Source organism: Pogona vitticeps, chromosome 4 (genome assembly GCF_051106095.1).
Source record: "Pogona vitticeps strain Pit_001003342236 chromosome 4, PviZW2.1, whole genome shotgun sequence".
NCBI lineage: Eukaryota > Metazoa > Chordata > Lepidosauria > Squamata > Agamidae > Pogona > Pogona vitticeps.
Window position 1 is genome coordinate 230,787,111 of NC_135786.1, and position 17,182 is coordinate 230,804,292.

General features: G+C 42.9%; 1 protein-coding gene across 5 annotated transcripts in view; it reads right to left on the reverse strand.

Annotated features, from left to right (window-relative positions):
* ST3GAL1 (ST3 beta-galactoside alpha-2,3-sialyltransferase 1) overlaps nucleotides 1-17,182 on the reverse strand; it is a 124,278-nt gene that overhangs the window by 16,715 nt on the left and 90,381 nt on the right. For all 5 annotated transcript variants that reach the window (XM_072999363.2, XM_072999359.2, XM_072999362.2 and 2 more), the window contains 3 exons: nucleotides 4,877-5,742; nucleotides 1,987-2,183; nucleotides 343-522 (listed from right to left, as the gene is read on the reverse strand). In XM_072999363.2, the coding sequence (XP_072855464.2) occupies nucleotides 343-522; nucleotides 1,987-2,183; nucleotides 4,877-5,191 (692 nt within the window). In that variant the 5' untranslated portion in view covers nucleotides 5,192-5,742. The remainder of the gene's footprint in view (nucleotides 1-342; nucleotides 523-1,986; nucleotides 2,184-4,876; nucleotides 5,743-17,182) is intronic.

A 17,182-nucleotide genomic window follows, 5' to 3' on the forward strand; every position in this document is an offset into this window, starting at 1 on the left:
GATAGGAAACTATTTAAAGCTGAGGAAGCTGCCGTATGGAACTAAGACCTCTTTTCTTTTGGGACCCATCACGTGTCCTGTTCAAGTTCCCTCCACCTCCTGTTGCGCGTGGGTGGTGGGGAAGGGTGGAGAGTGAAATACCATCGAAGACAAATTATTCAAAGCTTATTTTGAGCTATGTGAATATGGCATGAACAGTGAATGTAAAGCCAACAGCAAAAGACATTTTGTGGTGACCTTACTATGTAGAAAGGTTAATGAAAGGACAGGTGGGTGGCTCCTGTCTTTTGGATGGTTCCGCTTGAGTTCTCGGCTCTCTGCCTGCTCCTCAGATGGACTTACTGGTTGATGGTGCCCGTGGTGAGGGCGCTGGTGACCCAGCGCAAGTCCAGAGTTTTAAAAGGGATAAGGATCATGCTGACGTTCTCCCCCAGGTCTCTGTAGCTCTCTGGGTAGACAAAGTGATGCGTCGTTTTGCTTCCGACGTCCTCCTCAAAACCGACCGTTGGGGCTTTGTTCATTCTGTAGTTGAAAGGGAAGGTGGAGGGAAAGAGAAAAGGGGAAATAGGTCAACCTTAGCAATGCAATGTGGATCTTGAACGGAGATTGGAAAAGTTACTTTATTGGACAACAACCTCCAGAATCCCCCCTGGCAACATAGCCCGTGCCCATGTTGCCTGGGGAATTCTGCAAGCTACAGTACCCCCCAAAAGTAACATTTCTATGCTCTGATTCTGGATTGGTATTATTTTACCACATATGGCTATATTAGCTGAAATCCTGCTGCACAGTTATGCAAACGGCATATAATATTTAGAGGCAAATTGCTGTAAGTTAAGAAACTGGTTGCATTTAGTGCAGCTCTGTACACAACAGATAATGTCTCTGGAGATTTCTTAACTTAACAGTAATTTGCTTCTAAAAGTTGCATCATTTCCGTAACCACACAGCCATCAAATATTAAAAGTCAGAGATGGAACTCTGACTTACAAGTAAGACAGCCACGTTTCTCAAAAGCAGTTTATACTTGATCAAAGCATATACAGGAATAGCTTTCAAGAACAAGAATTTCTTTGTAGAGAAATTCCCTCCGGCCTTCAACTTAGGAACTAGGAATTGCTTAGCTGGTTCTTTTCAGCGGGGTGGAGGGAACTTTCAATTTTGACTAAGCTGCTTCCCAAGCCACCTTGAATTCTAGAATTAGAAAAACAACATTCGAAGTGATTTGAATGTGGTCAAATGGCATCTTGCCTTTTGAGTTCCCAACCACTATTTAAGCTGCTTTGTGTACGACAGGGCATGAGCCGAAGAGAAGGAGAAATTCAACTGGGCAAATGGGAGGAAACCCAGCGCCACGTTACTTAGCCTGATCACCCCATCTTTTTTTATTTTTTAATTCGTAACATAAAGGGACTTGGAATTTTTTAAAAGTGAAAACAGCATGAAAATGCCTAAAATAAATAGTAATCTATCGAAATCAATTCTTTCAGTCAAGGTCGGCCAAACAGAGTTTCCTTGGGGTCGCATTCTGCAAGCCCTCAAACAATAGCGTATTTCGGCTTTGCAGTCTTACTTCCAGTAATAAAGCCTTAGGGTTTGAGAGCTGTGGTAAATTTCCAGAATCAGGGGATGGAGTGGCGAGACCAGAGCAAGGGACACACAAAAAGCTACAAAACTTTCTGGCGATGGCTCCCTGGGGAAGGGTAGAGTGCTAAACTGAGGGGGCCTGACTGAAATCCTGAGAGGACCCACATTTTTTGCCCTGGGAACCAACACTCTCCTCCCTAACAATGCTCCTCCATTTTGAAATGTACTGGAATAGTTAACATTTGCCATCTGTCTGTCCCAGATGATCTATCTCTGGATGCTATTTGATGGCCCTATCCTAGTGCATGGGGGGCATAGGCTATATTCTTTGCCCACCTCCGCCATACACCTTTGCTTTGACAGAGCAATCATGCTGATGAACTCCATGCAGCTACTCACCTGAAGACAAAGTCGTGGCTGTTAATGTCTTGGCCATAATTTGATTGTTTAAGGTTGCCCGAGTTCCCCACTACGGCACATCGCCTGCATTGTGAGCTGCTTCTCTCCAAAAGTTGGTCTCCGTCTCCAGGAATGATCTCAAACAACTCCTGGATGGTCTCGTTGATACCTTTGGGGCTTCTTTCACCTTGCAGTTTCTGTGGAGAAGGATAGAAGAGTCACCTCAACAGCACAAAATCTTTCTCTCGGCAACTCTTGAACTTCAGTAAGCCAGATCAAGTCTCATACCAATCCCTGGTCTCCATCAAAGCTTTTGAGACAAGTCCGTCTTCCAAGCCAGAAGCTCTAGCATTTGCTCACTAGGTTTACTTTATTTATTTATTTATTTATTCACTTTATATCTAGCCTTTTTGCAAGAAATGGGGCTCAAGGTGGGACTACGAGAGATTAGGGTCTCATAAAATCTGATAGCAACATCATTATTTGCTTTTACTTTTAACAGACAATCTTCACTTTTCAACATAATGATCACAACATTGATGATGTATGTGATGCAGTATGAGCAACATTTAATTGTTACTTCAGAAATGTGACTGTTGAAATTGGAAGATTAGGGCCATTTTTAGTGATTTCCTAACAACAACAACAACAACAACAACAACAACAACAACAACAACAATGTTGAGAGTAATTGGTGTGTAATACATTATGCTTCATGTCAGTCATCAGTAACAAGAACCTGTGAAACAGATTACATGTATTTTGCTTTCTTTCTGTTTGCTTTGTTTCAACAATGACTTGTTGCATCATCTTAGGCACTCACCAATACTCCCAAGCTCACCTCCACACCTTCTATATAAGCAAATGGTTGCTATTTACTCCCATCATGATATAGTCATGGCACAGGGCTAAACTGCAGTATTGCAGCTGAAACTCTGCTCACAACTTGGGTTCAATCCCAGATCACTGTCTTGAGGTTCACTCAGCCTTCCATCCTTCTAAGGTCAGTAAATTGTATACCCAGAGGGTAATCTGTAGCCTGCATAGTTAAACTGTAAATCACCCAGAGAGTGCTTTAATCTCTATGAGGCAGTATATAAGCAGTACACTTTTGCATTTTACTGGAGGCACACTTAGTGTCCCCAACACCTTACCATAAAGTTGAACAACTTTGTACCTTTGCTTTCACTCAGAGTTGATCAATTTCCATCTCAGGACCATATGGCTCACCATATCCATGATTGCTACCTCCATGGTGTCCCTGCATTATACAGTACACTGGCAAAACAGGGCAAGCTAAGACATTGTGATACTGTAAACCCTCACCCCTGGACCTCTAAGTGACCATGTTTTGTTTGTCTGCGTCTTCCCTTACAAAATTTGAACATGTATAAACAAGCAACAAAATTTGCTCAGCAGCTGTTCTTTCCTCAAAGTCAATTATAATCAGGAATCCAAAATAAGTCAGTTGGTAAAGCCAGAGGCAGTAAAAACCCAGTCATTGCTTTTAATGGTATTGATTTTTTTAAGGAAGGGGACGGGCTGGCTTCTCGCTGTCAACATGAATTTAATAGGTCCCTTGGATGCCGGGAAAACTACAGGCGTGGAACTTTTCAAGGACGGATTGACACAAAACCAAGATCTGGTGGGGAGACAACATTCCTGTAAAACCAGGCAACTTAACTTTCTGCCTAGTTGTGGTGCGGGTCGGTTTTCTTCTTGCTGAGTTTTCTAGTTTCCAACTTGTGTTTTCACCCTCATCGTCCTTTCTCCGGGAAAGATCTCAAAGATTCCTGATTTAACCTTAGAGCCTCCCAGAATATCCCATACCAAACTTTTGTCTTCAAAAGGGTCTGACCAAGGGTGGAAAGGGGTGGGGGGAGGACTTTAACCCAAGACACCTTCCCAAGAGTGGCCACACGCTATGGAGGAAGCTATGTGCAGGCTGTTTCTGAATGCCCATTGCTGGGAAATAAGGATAGGGTCTTGCCTCCACGTCCTGCTTATACGGCTCTTGGTGGCATCTGGGAGGGGGATTTTAAGACCAGATGTAGGGTTTTGATCTGATCCAGCATGGATCTTCCTTTGTTCATTCCTTCCACGCTTAGGTCCTACACAAGGGTTATGCCCCAAGTGTGGAAATCCAGCAATCCCAAAAATATAACCCTGGGCAGCGCTCACGAATGCCGTCCTCTCACAGCTGCATGACGCATCACTCCTTGACCGAATTTGTCTGTGACAGTACAATTATAGTTTGCTACATCTCGCCTTTTCCCAAATCATTCTAGGAAGTGTATGGGGCACTCCTCTCTTCCTGCTCAAGACAGCAACCCTGAAAGGTAAGCCGGGCTGAGAAGATATGCAATTGGCTCATAGTCAGCCAGTGAGTGTCACGGCTGACTGGGAACTCGAACGGAGGTCTCCAGAGTAGAGATGGGCGTGAATCACTGGTTCAGCAGTTTGTGCTGCTTTGTTGATTGGCTGAACAGCTCTACAAAGCCCCACCTCCTCCAGTGGGCATCCATTTGGAGGCAGCGGTCGGGCCTCCCTGCCCTGTATCCTTCAGATGCTGCCTCTGAGTGAGTGCCCATCAGAGGCGGTGGAGCTTTGAAACACCATACGCCTGTTCGGCCAATAAACAAACTAGCATGACCTACTGAACCAGTGGTTCAGACCCACCTCTACTCCAGAGTCATCGTCCAATACTCTAACCCATTTAAAAAGAACATGGGGGCTGACTAGGTCTTGTGGTTCCCTTTTCTCACATGAAAGAAAACTGGAATTGGGTGTCATGGTAGCTAAATAGCTCTTTATAGGTTTAGTCTCTCCTTTTCTGGACCACCGCTCCCATGGATCTTCAACCAGCCTCCTCCCGCTCCTTCCTGCTTACCAGCCACCACTTATAGCTGTCTTCGGGCATGAAGGCATTCCGGGCGGTCAGTAAAGGTTGCATAGTTTGGTTGAACCTCTCGTCGAACCAGAGCGAGACTCCTTCTTCAGAGACGCACGTGCTGCAACCGCACGGCCTCCAGGAGTAATTCATGAGTTTTTTAAACTGCTCCGAAATTTGGTACACAAAGTGTTTGGGGTCCCAGGTGACCGTGAGGGCATTGTTCGTGTAGTTGAGCAAGAAGGAGGTGATGGTGAGGACGAAAAGTAAGGCAAATGTGAAGACTTTGAGGCTCCTCTTTCGAACGGCGAGCATCTTGTGAGGCTCTTTTTTGCCTTGGGTCAGCAACTGAGGTCAGCCAAAGCAGACGGCACTGTGCTATTTCTGCACAATCATCTTTGGCTACCAGTAGCTGTCCTAATTACTTTTAGTGTTCAAAGGAATCAATGTCATTGTTGGGCCACTGAACAACTGAAGACTCAAACATGGGTGGTCTATTTTCTCCCCTTGTGACAATAATAATATTATTATTAATAATAAGCCAACTTCAGGTATATTTTTCTTCTGCTCTTCTTGAACAGCTGCTAATTTCTCCTCTACACATTTAAACAAAACAAGCGACGGTGATTTTTCTGTTTGCCGCCCAAGGAGACAGAGAGGAAATGATCAGCAGTGTGAAATATACTTTCTCCTCTTGTTAGGTGAACTTCAAAAGAATAAGCCCTGGGTAAGGAAACACTACTTTTTTCCCCCTTGAAAATGGATTCATTAAAGACCCTCTGATGAGTTCAAATCAAGTGCGTAGAGTCCAGAACAGATGGCAGTCAAGAGTCATGGAAGGTACTGGAATGCTTCCCTTTTTCCACCTAGAAATACAAAACAGAAGGAAGAATTTCACCACAAAGTTTCGTGGGTCTTTTACGCGACACTCGTCATTGATTCAAACAAAGGGACATTACATATTTATGCAGTCCCTAACAAAGAGTCCTTACCATTTTCCCCAAAGAGTATTTATAATGCAATAAATGTCACGGATTTGGCGACAGTAGAAATACGCAGAGTTATTGAAGACACAAGTTTTTCTTTTGTTGCAAGACGGTTGTATTTACAAGAATTTACAGATATTTACAGGCAGGCATCTCAACAGCATGGCAGGAGCTCTTTATACAAACGGGCATAATGCATTGCAGCAAGTGGTAGAGGAGGAAGAGAAAGACACAAAGACACTGTCTACTTATATACATGTACATGGCATGTTTAGTCCAATCAGAAGACAGATGACTTCATCCTTTGCACCTGGTCTTCTTCTTGTTTCAAGACATTGCATCATCTCCAGAGTGATTCAGCATTCTCACATCTGTGCACAATGGCAGCTCGTTAATGAAACACTTATACATGTTCAGGCCTATAAAATTTCTATATTCTGACAATAAATACCAGAGGAATTGAAACCGATGGCCAACTGGATTCTCTGTTACACAACTGGGACACAACGTACATCCTTTTAAGTCACAGCCTACAAGCTATAACGTGTTGGCCATTATCAGCAGACAGGCCTGGGGATCCCATGATGATGGAACCTGGGAGGGCAACCGGGTCTATACCGAATATTCAAAATGTCCACTGCTTTAACTGGATTAAACACAGGGGAACAGCCACAGCTCCTTTCCAGATGCTCCACAAAACAGGTAGCCATGGATGGCTGTTGTTGAGCTGTCCTGGTTAGCATGAGCTTCTTGGGTTGGTGCTAAGTCTCTCATGAGCCAAGGGCAGCATCCTCCAGCCAAATCACCCTGCCCCTTAAACGATCCAAGCAATACTCTTCACCCTTTAGCATTGGGACCTTGTGGCTTTTGAAACCATAGTAATCTATAGTAATAAAAGAAGATGTGTTTGTGGCTGAGTTACAGCTGCAAGGCTATGAAACCCAGACAGATTCAACATGCATGCCAAGGAGACCCTGGAACTGCCCCCCTGGGGGATATTTGAGTTTTAAAATAGAACAATTTATTTATTTTATTTATTTATTTTATTTATATCCCGCCTATCTGATCAACAGACCACTCTAGGCGGCTAAATTCACACATTCTGGAGGATATACTCTAAAACAACTAGAGGACACTGAGTTCTCTATCTCTCTCTGCAGAGAAACAAGACAGAAATAGCTAAACTGTTGACCCCCAGCTACACAAAACCTTATATGAGAGAAGTAGGGTTATAAACATCCAGAATGACCAGATACAGCCTTTTCCAAGGCTGTGTAAACGTGTGTATGTTGTCCACTCTGTTCTGATGGGATTATAAACCAGTGAGGTCAATGAAAGCCACCCTCGCTCCCTCCTTACAGTCCTGCCTTTGCTCATTTTGTACTAATATAGCCAAGGTTTAAGGTCTTCCAGTTCAGAATTACTGCTCAAGCTCAAGCAACTTTCCACTCCTTCGGTGCCTTTAGGACTTCCGCTTCCCTCACACCGGAAAGCGTTTCCTTGATTTAATTCAGCTGTCCAAAGATTTTTGATTGGTTTGTTTTTAAAGAAAGGCTCACACAGGACAGAACGTGGTCCCCGTCTGAGCCTAAGCATGAAAAATGTGCAACCCATTTCATGACAAGAGAGCCAAACAGTATCTGAAAAGACTTGGAAATGGTACTCTGGCGGTTTTGGCGTCATCATATATCATTGGCAAAGGCTGAAGGTAAGGACAGCTCATAAATCTAAGCTGGGCTGCCCATTTAGCTCTGCCTGTCCCAAACCTTGAATGTCTGATACGCCCTACAGAGCGAAAACCGGCACATTCAGGCTCAGTTTAGAATTTACCAGTGTCCATTCCAAAAAAAGAAAGACCTTCACTAAATCATTGTTGTCACACTGACAATAGTGCAGGTGAAACAGAAGAGTAGCCAACGGGCTTTTCTACAGAAACCGAGATGGGTTGTGGGGAGGGCAACAGCATCAAATGAAAGGATTTATCATTGAAATTGCAGGCCAACGGTATCACACTCGCTATAATTATATAAAAGACAATTCCCAAGGTTCTGTTAGACTTGAGGGCAGGAGTGGGCAAAGTGTGGCCACAAAGGGACACCCCAAGATCCCTGAAAAGTTTTGTCTTCATATCTTAGATGCTTTCCAGGGCCATTCAGGAAAATATTTCTGCATATTTGGCCCCTCGAACCAGCTTTTCTCCCAGATGGGCCTTTTCTTCAAATCTACAAGTAGCATCACGGAAAGTTGGGCACAAAGATGTTGACAGACATGGGACTGGGTTGAAACCAACAGAATGAAATTTAATAGAGATAAGTGCAAAGTTCTTCATCTAGAGGGGAGGGGGACCAAACCAGCTAAGCACAGAAGTGAGGAGGAAGCCTGAAAGGAGGGAGGGATATGATGCCATTGTCCCGGAAAACCAAAACATCATGGCAGTTCAATGTTGCAATGGTGGGTTGCACTGGAAACAGAGAACAGCGGATGAGCCCAGGAGCACCAGAGAACACGCTGAACTAAGGTGAAGGCCAAGCCTTCCCTCCACCTTTGAGGGCAGCTGTATTGTGAGGGATTTCACAAGGGGCCTCTTGTTTAGTGTAGCCCTTCCCTTTGCATACACACTGTCATGCCACAGTGACGGCAAAAGACGGAGAGCATATGTGCAGAAGGTAACTTTCCCGCATCTGAAAAACTAACACTGTAAAGCAGGCACCTGATATCTTTTTTTATGGACAGATTAATTAGTTTACATAGACAGAAAGACTACACAAACGGACACCACTAAATATTTGAGAGATCCGGTATCTTGAGGATTAGAGCCCTGGTAAACATCTCGTCCCATTTTTATTTTCATTCTTTGTTGCCACCCTTTTGCCTGAAGGTCAGTGTAGTGATAAAGAACGGAAAAGGCAGGAACAATGAGATATAGGCAGGGAGGGTCTGGGGAAGGTACAGCATGTTGTTTATAAACCTGTCTATAAACCTTCATCATTCTTTGCAAGGATCCACCTCGTTCTGCATCCTGTTTCATTCACACTTGTATGAGACGCGACAGGCAGGAATGTGTATTTTCAGCAAAATTTTGCATTGGAGAAATCTCACAGCCCCCTATCGGGAGAGAGATCCTAGCACTTAACAGAGCACAGGACTTGTTCCCTGCCAAATCCAGTTACAAAATGGCAAATGATGGGAAAACACAACCTCAGCCTAGGACTCTCAGACAGTGACAGACAACATAGTTAGGGTACTGAAATAGTCCCTTAAAATAATAGTAGGAACCACTACATTCAGTCTGCAAGATAGACCCAGAAGACAAAATAACAGAACACTGCTAGTTGTCACCTACAGTCCACAACTGAGACCACTCACACACATCTCCAGTCCATCCTTGACAAGAACATTTAATTCTTCGAAGCTCTTGGTGGAAGACTAATAATTGTTTACAGACAACCTCCCAACCGTAAGCAAATACTAAGACACAATGGAACACAAAACAGCTACACACACAGGGGACTAAACACTGCCACAGACCCATATGCTAACTCTTACCGCACATCTATTCTGGCAATAGGACCTAACAATGCTACACGCAATATCAAAGGCACCTTCAGTTGTTCCTCAGCTAATGTGATCTATGCCGTCTTTTGCCAACAACGCCTCTCTGCACTCTACATAGGACAAACAGGACAATCCTTACAGAAACGGATGAATGGTTGCAAATCGGACATCAGAAACCACAATACACAGAAACCTGTCTCCAACCGTTTCAATCTACCAGGACACTCTGTAAAAGATGTGAAAGTCACTATTTTAGAAGAGAATCATTACAAATCAAGAATACAGAGGGAAACAGCTCAGATAATACGCACGATGAACATCCATAAAAAGGGATTGAATATAAGCCTAGGTTTCTTAAGTCATTACTAAAGTTCATACTTATACTATGATCTATTGTTATTTTCTTCACAACTACCAAGCCCATCTCTCATCACAAGGTTCAAAGGTAAAAACTGTCAGTATTGTCTACATTAACACGTGGTTCCTGTGCCATGTTATTTTCCTTTTATACATACTTTTAACTGATATCTTTATCCCTGTCAGTTTTTATCCCCCCTTTCCCCCCTCTTTTTTGCTCCTGCCTGGTATTTGTTTTCTGTCTCCTGCAGAAATGTTTATAATAGAACCCAACATCAAGCATAGGCTATAAATTACTGCATGTGAGATGTAACCACACATTCAAGACTCTTAGAGCCAATGAAATAGTTAGAACATTTTACTTGTGAAATTGGTATTTCATTCAGTATTTCATTTCCCCCCCATAGATTTGAAGAAGTGGACAGGTCCATGAAAGCTCACATTAAAATATAATGGTTAGGTTTTAAGGTGCTACATGTTTTTGTTTTGTTTTTTTTCTTCCCATTGGGCTTTAACATAGCTCCCTCTTTTTAAAATATTCAGCGAATAGTTGCTAAGAGGAACAATTTATGGCGAACACTTATAGGGAAGTGGCAATTTTTGCTCAATTGCTATAATAAGAGTTACTTATTATTAAAAGTTGATTTGTTTCGACAGCATCCGTTTCATCCAAGAAGCTTGGATATTTCTATATATGAAAAGTTAGTATAATGAGATGTTTAAGGTATATATAACAGAACAGTAGGATGATGTTCTGGAGCTCTAAGCTATTTATAATGGAAAAGGAGTAGGATGATGTTCTGGAGCTCTAAGCTATTTATATCGTAAAGGAACAGGAGGATGTTCTGGAGTTCAGAACTTCATACTACCACACAAAACATCATCCTATCAATTCTCAGTTGCATTTATTCCTCTGAAAATTAGCACATCATTGGCTAACTCTAGGGTTTAGTTTTTAGTCCAGCTAGAGGGCTAGAGAACTGGATGCTAGTTGGATAGTTCAGTGGTTTATGTATCCAGCTGCAGAGGTCGGGGGTTCGATTCCCTGCTATGCATCCCACAAGAGAAAACTGAGAAATTAACTGTCATCAATGTTTAAAATCAAAAATATTTGACTAATCAATTTGGCATTATCAACCTGTTAATTTAAATATTTGTTTAATGGCCTCTCTGTAAAGAGTCCTACCCTGAAAAAAGAAAACAGCTTATTCTTCTCTTTAGAAACATGGTTTATAATTGATAGCATTATCCTGGAACTATACATGTAATTAGAACACAAGATGCTGAAGTCTTAGAGAAAACAATTACCAATCTTGGCTTCTGAAAATTAAGACCATCAAGGAAGCCCAAGGATGGAAACCACAGATGTATAAAGGGCTAATTAGCAATTCCCAGGATATTTGCATACCACAGCATTATAAGTTCTGCCAGAGAATACAGCCCTCATCGGGCCATGTTTTAGGGACCTGCTGACCTATGTGATGCCAGGCATTTATCAACACTGTGTAGACACCATTCTTATCACACCCAAATCAGGTCAACTGCACTGACCCACAAATGGGGGGGGGGGAGAGGGAGGAAGTGGCCACAGTCTCCCGTGGATAACATTTATAAAATAATGTTATTAGCGCAAAGCCACAGTCCAGGAACCTCTGTCCAAGATGACGCTGTGATGATTTGCATGGCCCCTTGCTTATAGCTCTCCATACAGAGGAAAGGCAGATTCACATTCTGGTGAAATACTGTATACTCTTATATCTGCAAATGTGCTTGTCTGAACCGAACCAAAGAAGAAGCCATCATTTTGTGAACAAGAAAAAGAAAAAAAAATAACAAGAGCTTGTTTTCTTACTGTTGAGGCTATATTGCTGAACTGACAATAAAACAACAAAGTTGTGACATTTTGAATCCCGTTCTTTCTAGCTATTCCACAGTTGGCTGCAGAAAAACATCGTGTTCTCCCAGAAACCCAGAGAATAGCATAGACTCTTGGCTATGTTAAAGAAAGATTTGTGTTTATATATTATAAAGTATACTAGGCTGCATAGTATAGATCTGGTCTCAAAGGGAAAGATACACCCTTTTCATTTTCAGAGGAATAATACCGGCTGCCTTCCACAGACAGCGCATGCAACGAAACTTTCTGACAAGTAAAACTCCTCTTAATGTGACTTTTCTAACGCTATTTTTAAACATTTGGTTTTGAGAGCCTTTTTTTCTAGCGCTTCTCTGAAAAATCCTATTCATAACCATTCTGTCGGGGGGAGCTCTCTGTGACTCTCAAATGGTCTCCCTTTTGTGAGTTTGGGAAGCCGGGGATTGTCCTGATGAGAAAAACAAGCCGACAAGCAGGATTTACACATGGGCAAGGAGCTACTGCACACCCTTGTGTAACTGGAGCATTTTCAAAACCATGTGCACAATAGGGCCACTGCGCACATGGAGTAAAGCAACAGTAAAGCAACAGAATTCCGGTCGTTAACACGTTCATTTCAACACATTATTTCCAAGGTCCGGTTGAATCTCAGACATGTCCACCTCCAAGTTCAATGGGACTTACTCCCAAGCAAGCTATGCTTGATTCAGTAGCTCATTCTCCCTAGTAAGCACGATTAGGATCACAAACTTCAAGAACATTCTGCTTCAGACAAGGAAACCATAAAGGTCCTATCTGGAGTGTGGTTTTCAGCAGTAGATGCAAGCTGACGTCACATGCTTTAAAAGCCAGCTGGGTCTTCAGTTTTATTTCCCTGTTTTGTTTAGAAAAGGTAGAGTCTAAAAAAAGAGAAACCGATGTTGACCTTTTGCTGAAGGCTTTTAATACAATTCCTGTTTCTAGAAAGGACGTGGCACTGGATCTATATCTCAAGTTACTCAGTCGTAAATTTAAATACAACTGGAAATATATTTATTTCCAGTTGGCAAAACAGCCAGGCTGTTCATGTAAACAAACATTAGTGGCCTGAAATAGCAATATGTCTCTTTCTTTATCTAACAGAGCATACTAACCGGCATACCCCTACCTTGTCTGTAGTTCTTAAGCTACACTTTTTAGAAAATTGGTCAGATTTTTTTTTTAAAAAATTAAAAATAAATTTAAAAACAAAAGGCTAAAGAGCCTGCTGCCCCCCCCCCCCAAAAAAAAAGATTGGTACTGGTGGCAGAATTCCTTAAACTCTAAGAAGTAAAAATAAAAATAAAAGTATACATCTCTAAGGAGCAATTATGCAACATAAATTGGATCAATTTATGGAAGAACAGAAAATGTACTGAAAATGGTAATCCATAGCAACTAAGGTGTGGTGCATTTCCCTACAACTGAGAAAAGACTTTACATGTTTTTTTGGGGGGGAGGGGGATTTAAGATTAGTAAAATATTTGGTTGGGTTTGGGAAACGGCCTAGAACATTCAATCCTTGATTTTTGTCAACCTGATTTGGAGATAAGACTGGTCAGAGGAACTAAACCCTTCAAGTTGCCTTATGGAACTCAATCACAAGCATATGTTGCAAAAGTTACATTTTTCACCAGCCACGTCCAGAATCCCTCTTAGCTCAGGTAACCAGTAGTTCCGGAGGCTAGGGGATTCTTAGGAGCCGTATTCCCACCCAAGTAACTTTTTAAAGTTGTGCTTGTGGGTTATAGCCACTAGATACATAGTGTCTGAAACCCAGTAATAAGCCATCACTAGAGTAGAAGCACGGAATCAATAGAAACAGAGGAGCTGATTGACCAAATTCTCCTGATTCAGTGGGCCTACTCTAGTTGCAACTTACTACTGGATTTCACATACAAAGAATTTATTAAGCTCAGAGACCATTTTAGCATCTACAAAGAGAAATTACACAAGATAGCTACAGAGGAGTAGTAGTAGTAATGATAATGATGATGATATCTTTTTCCTCCCCATCATCATCTTAGAATGACAGAGCCGGTAGGTCAAGTCCAGGTCCTGTCAAGAAGGCACAGTGGGGAATTGAACTCCCAGCCTCTGGCTCTGCAGCCGGATACCTAAACCATCTTAAGAAAAATAAAGCCTCATGTTAGTAACAACAGGGAAATCTTCCTTGAATGCACACGGTTTACATTTTACTTCCTGAAGAACTGTCCACATGGCATGGTTTTCAAAACTAGATTTAAAAACATGACGACCTTCTGGGTAACTTTGATGTTACATCGTTCCATATATGCTAACAGCAACAAATGGAACGGCCTTCAATTGGTGTCAGGATTAGATTTCCCTTCAACCTCTTGGGAAAGCTTACAGTCCAGAAACGCATGTGTCAATATCCCCTACAGGCACGGAATCGTGAGGCAACAGGAGTCCCTTGGCAGCCTTCAAATGCCTCTTGAAAAAAGACATGTTTCCAGAAGCTTCTTTAAACTGGAGAGGGAGGGAGCCAGAGGTCGCTCCACTGGGAGGCAATTCCAGAGGGATGGTGCAACTACCGAGAAGGCCCAACCTCTTCTTGAGGGCTTTTTGGCCTCCTTTAGAGTTGTCACCTGGAGGAACATAGCCTGGGAGGATCTGATGATGTGGGAAGATGACATTGGGGAGAGACGTTTTGACAGGTAATGCAGTCCCAAGCCATGGAGGGCCAAGTATTAATAGCTCAGGCTGGCCTTTCATCTGTTGGAGCTTCTAGTGAAAACTGATATTCTGGACTCATGCTCCATGGCAGCTCTATGAGAAGATCAGATGGGGCCCCACCCTAGTTTTGAGTGATGTTTAGGACATTCTTTCAGACCAGCGAACTGGCACTTTCGTCTGGAGATCAAGGCACCATGACTCAGTTTGTGTGTTTGTGTTAACACCCTTGTCCAGATTACGAAATGGGCGAGAAGTTTGCTCCATCAAATGTTCTTTAAAAGCAGACTTAGCATTTTTCAACTGCCTTTTAAAAAATGCCATTTAATTTCCTCTTCCTGGAACTGAACAAAAAAAGCAAGTGTCATTTGTGATGAGACATGGGGAGCATCAATTGTAAATGTGCCTGTATCCATTAACGCTGACCACTTCCTCCAGTCAACCAGCTAAAGCCCCCCTGTGGTCCTCCTCCTTCACATAGCTAGCTAAGAACCAAAGTCAAGGATAGGTTAGAAAACTTCACATCTATCTTGAAAAGCTGTCAGTACACAGTTTAGCATTGTGCCGGCAGTTCATTTTCTATACATCTGATTAAACAGAATACAATGGTCATTGTGTTGCCTGGAAACCCAGTTCTTTTCAATTTGACAACTTAATTAGAGTCAAAAGAAGAATTTGTTTGCAACAGATGGGTTTATAGCTCCCTTCCTTCTTCTCCTTGTCTGCCTTTCTGAAGTTTCAGACTTACCACCCACCCAGAACTACACAATCGCACTCCCCCACTAGCTTGCTTTCCTCTTTCCCTGGAGAAGAGGTTCTTCAGCTGATCCTGCCCCATTCTAATCCACCTCTTCCTTAATCAGATTATGCCTGATTTCTTTTCAAAGAAAAATTTAAACTGTTCCTTTTTAAAGTACCCTAATGTTAACAGAATTAGGTTCTTTAGACAGAGACAGAGGAAATGTCCTCAGAAGGGGTCGGGCTGGAATAGGTTCTTCAAGTATCAAAGATATGGAAAGATTTAAAACTGATTTGAAAGAGCATGCAGCTCATCATGTTTGAATGGTAGCCTAAATCTCTCTCTCTCTCTCTCTCTCTCTCACACACACACACACACACACACACACACACACACACACAGAGAGAGAGAGAGAGAGAGAGAGAGAGAGAGAGAGAAGGTTTGCCTTGGCAATAAGAGTCAGGATGCAATACTGGCCAACACTTGAGCTAATTAAAAGGTTCAGGAAGCAGAAAATGGAAGAAAAGTTGTCCACAGAGAACCTGAGGAATGCATGCCAGTCAGAGCACTGAGTTAGATGCATAAATAGGATAAAACAGCTGGCTGGACAGCTCAGTGAATTAAGTATGTGGCTGCAGAGCCAAAAGTTAGAAATCTGATTTCCCATTGTGACTCCCGGGAGGAGAGCCAGCCTGTGTGGCCTTGGGCAAGCTGTACAGTCCCAGGACATGCCCCAGAAGGAGTACACTTCTGAGTACTCTCTACCTAGAAGACCCTAGAAAAAGTCCCCGTAAGTCAGCATTGATTTTACAGCATGTTAGTTAGTTAGGCATCCTTCAGTCTCGAAAGACTATGGTAACATGCTCTGTATGGAGGACTTGGAACAGGGTCTAGTGTGGCTCAGGAGGCCAATTCGAGAGTGACAATCCCTTCCACAGTGAAGACAAATCCAATCTGTCCCCTGTCCAGCTTCCTGGTTTTGCTGCTTTTGTGACTTCCTCTTTGCCTCGGCCTGCTGGACAAGGGTCTCTTCAAATTGGGAGAGGCCGCGATGCACCGCCTGCCTCCAGGCTCAACGCTCAGATGTCAGGGTTTCCCATCTGTTGAGGTCTATTCCTAAGGCCTTCAGATCTCACTTGCAGACGTCCTTGTATCGCAGCTGTGGTCTCCCTCTGGGGCGATTTCCCTGCACTAATTCTCCATACAGGAGATCCTTTGGAATCCGAACATCAGCCATTCTCACGACGTGCCCAAGCCAACGTAGACATCGCTGTTTCAGTAATGTATTCATGCTGAAAATTCCAGCTTGTTCTAGGACTACTCTGTTTGGGACCTTGTCCTGCCAGGCGATACCAAAAATCCGTCGGAGGCAACGCATATGGAACGTGTTCAGCTTCCTCTCCTGCTGTGCACAAAGGGTCCAGGACTCACTGCAGTACAGGAGTGTGCTTAGGACACAGGCTCTGTAGACCTGGATCTTTGTATGTGTCGTCAGCTTCTTATTGAGCCATACTCTCTTTGTGAGTCTAGAGCAGTGGTTCTTAACCTGGGCGATAATGCCCCCCAGGGGGCGATTTCATTTTTCAGGGGGGCGGTAGAACGAAAAGGGGCGGCGTGGGGGCGCTGGAGCAGAAGGGGGCGGTAGGGGGCGCTGGAGCAAGCCAAACCTGTGAAGTTGGCTGCAGCCTTTTTACAATGTGCATGAATATATATTTTCCTCCTATCTTAATTTAGTTTCAGAGTTTTCGTCTTGAAATTTTTAGTTCCTGCATTTTATGCCCTTTTTATATTTCTTTTTGAGTCTTAAAATTCGCTTGCAACTAAATCATTAAATGTTACTTTTTGGGGGCATTTCATTTTCTTGGAATTGAATTTTGTTTTCAGGGGTCATTGGATTTAAGTGTCTTAAATAAACAAACAAACAAACAAACAAACAAACAAATAAGATATAATAAGAAATAAGATGATAACTTCCTCAATGGCTCAAGGGGGCGTTTCTTTCTAGAGAACATGGTGGCTGCTTTGCCAATGCGTTTATCCAGCTCGACATCCAGAGAGAGGGTGTCAGAGATAGTTGAGCC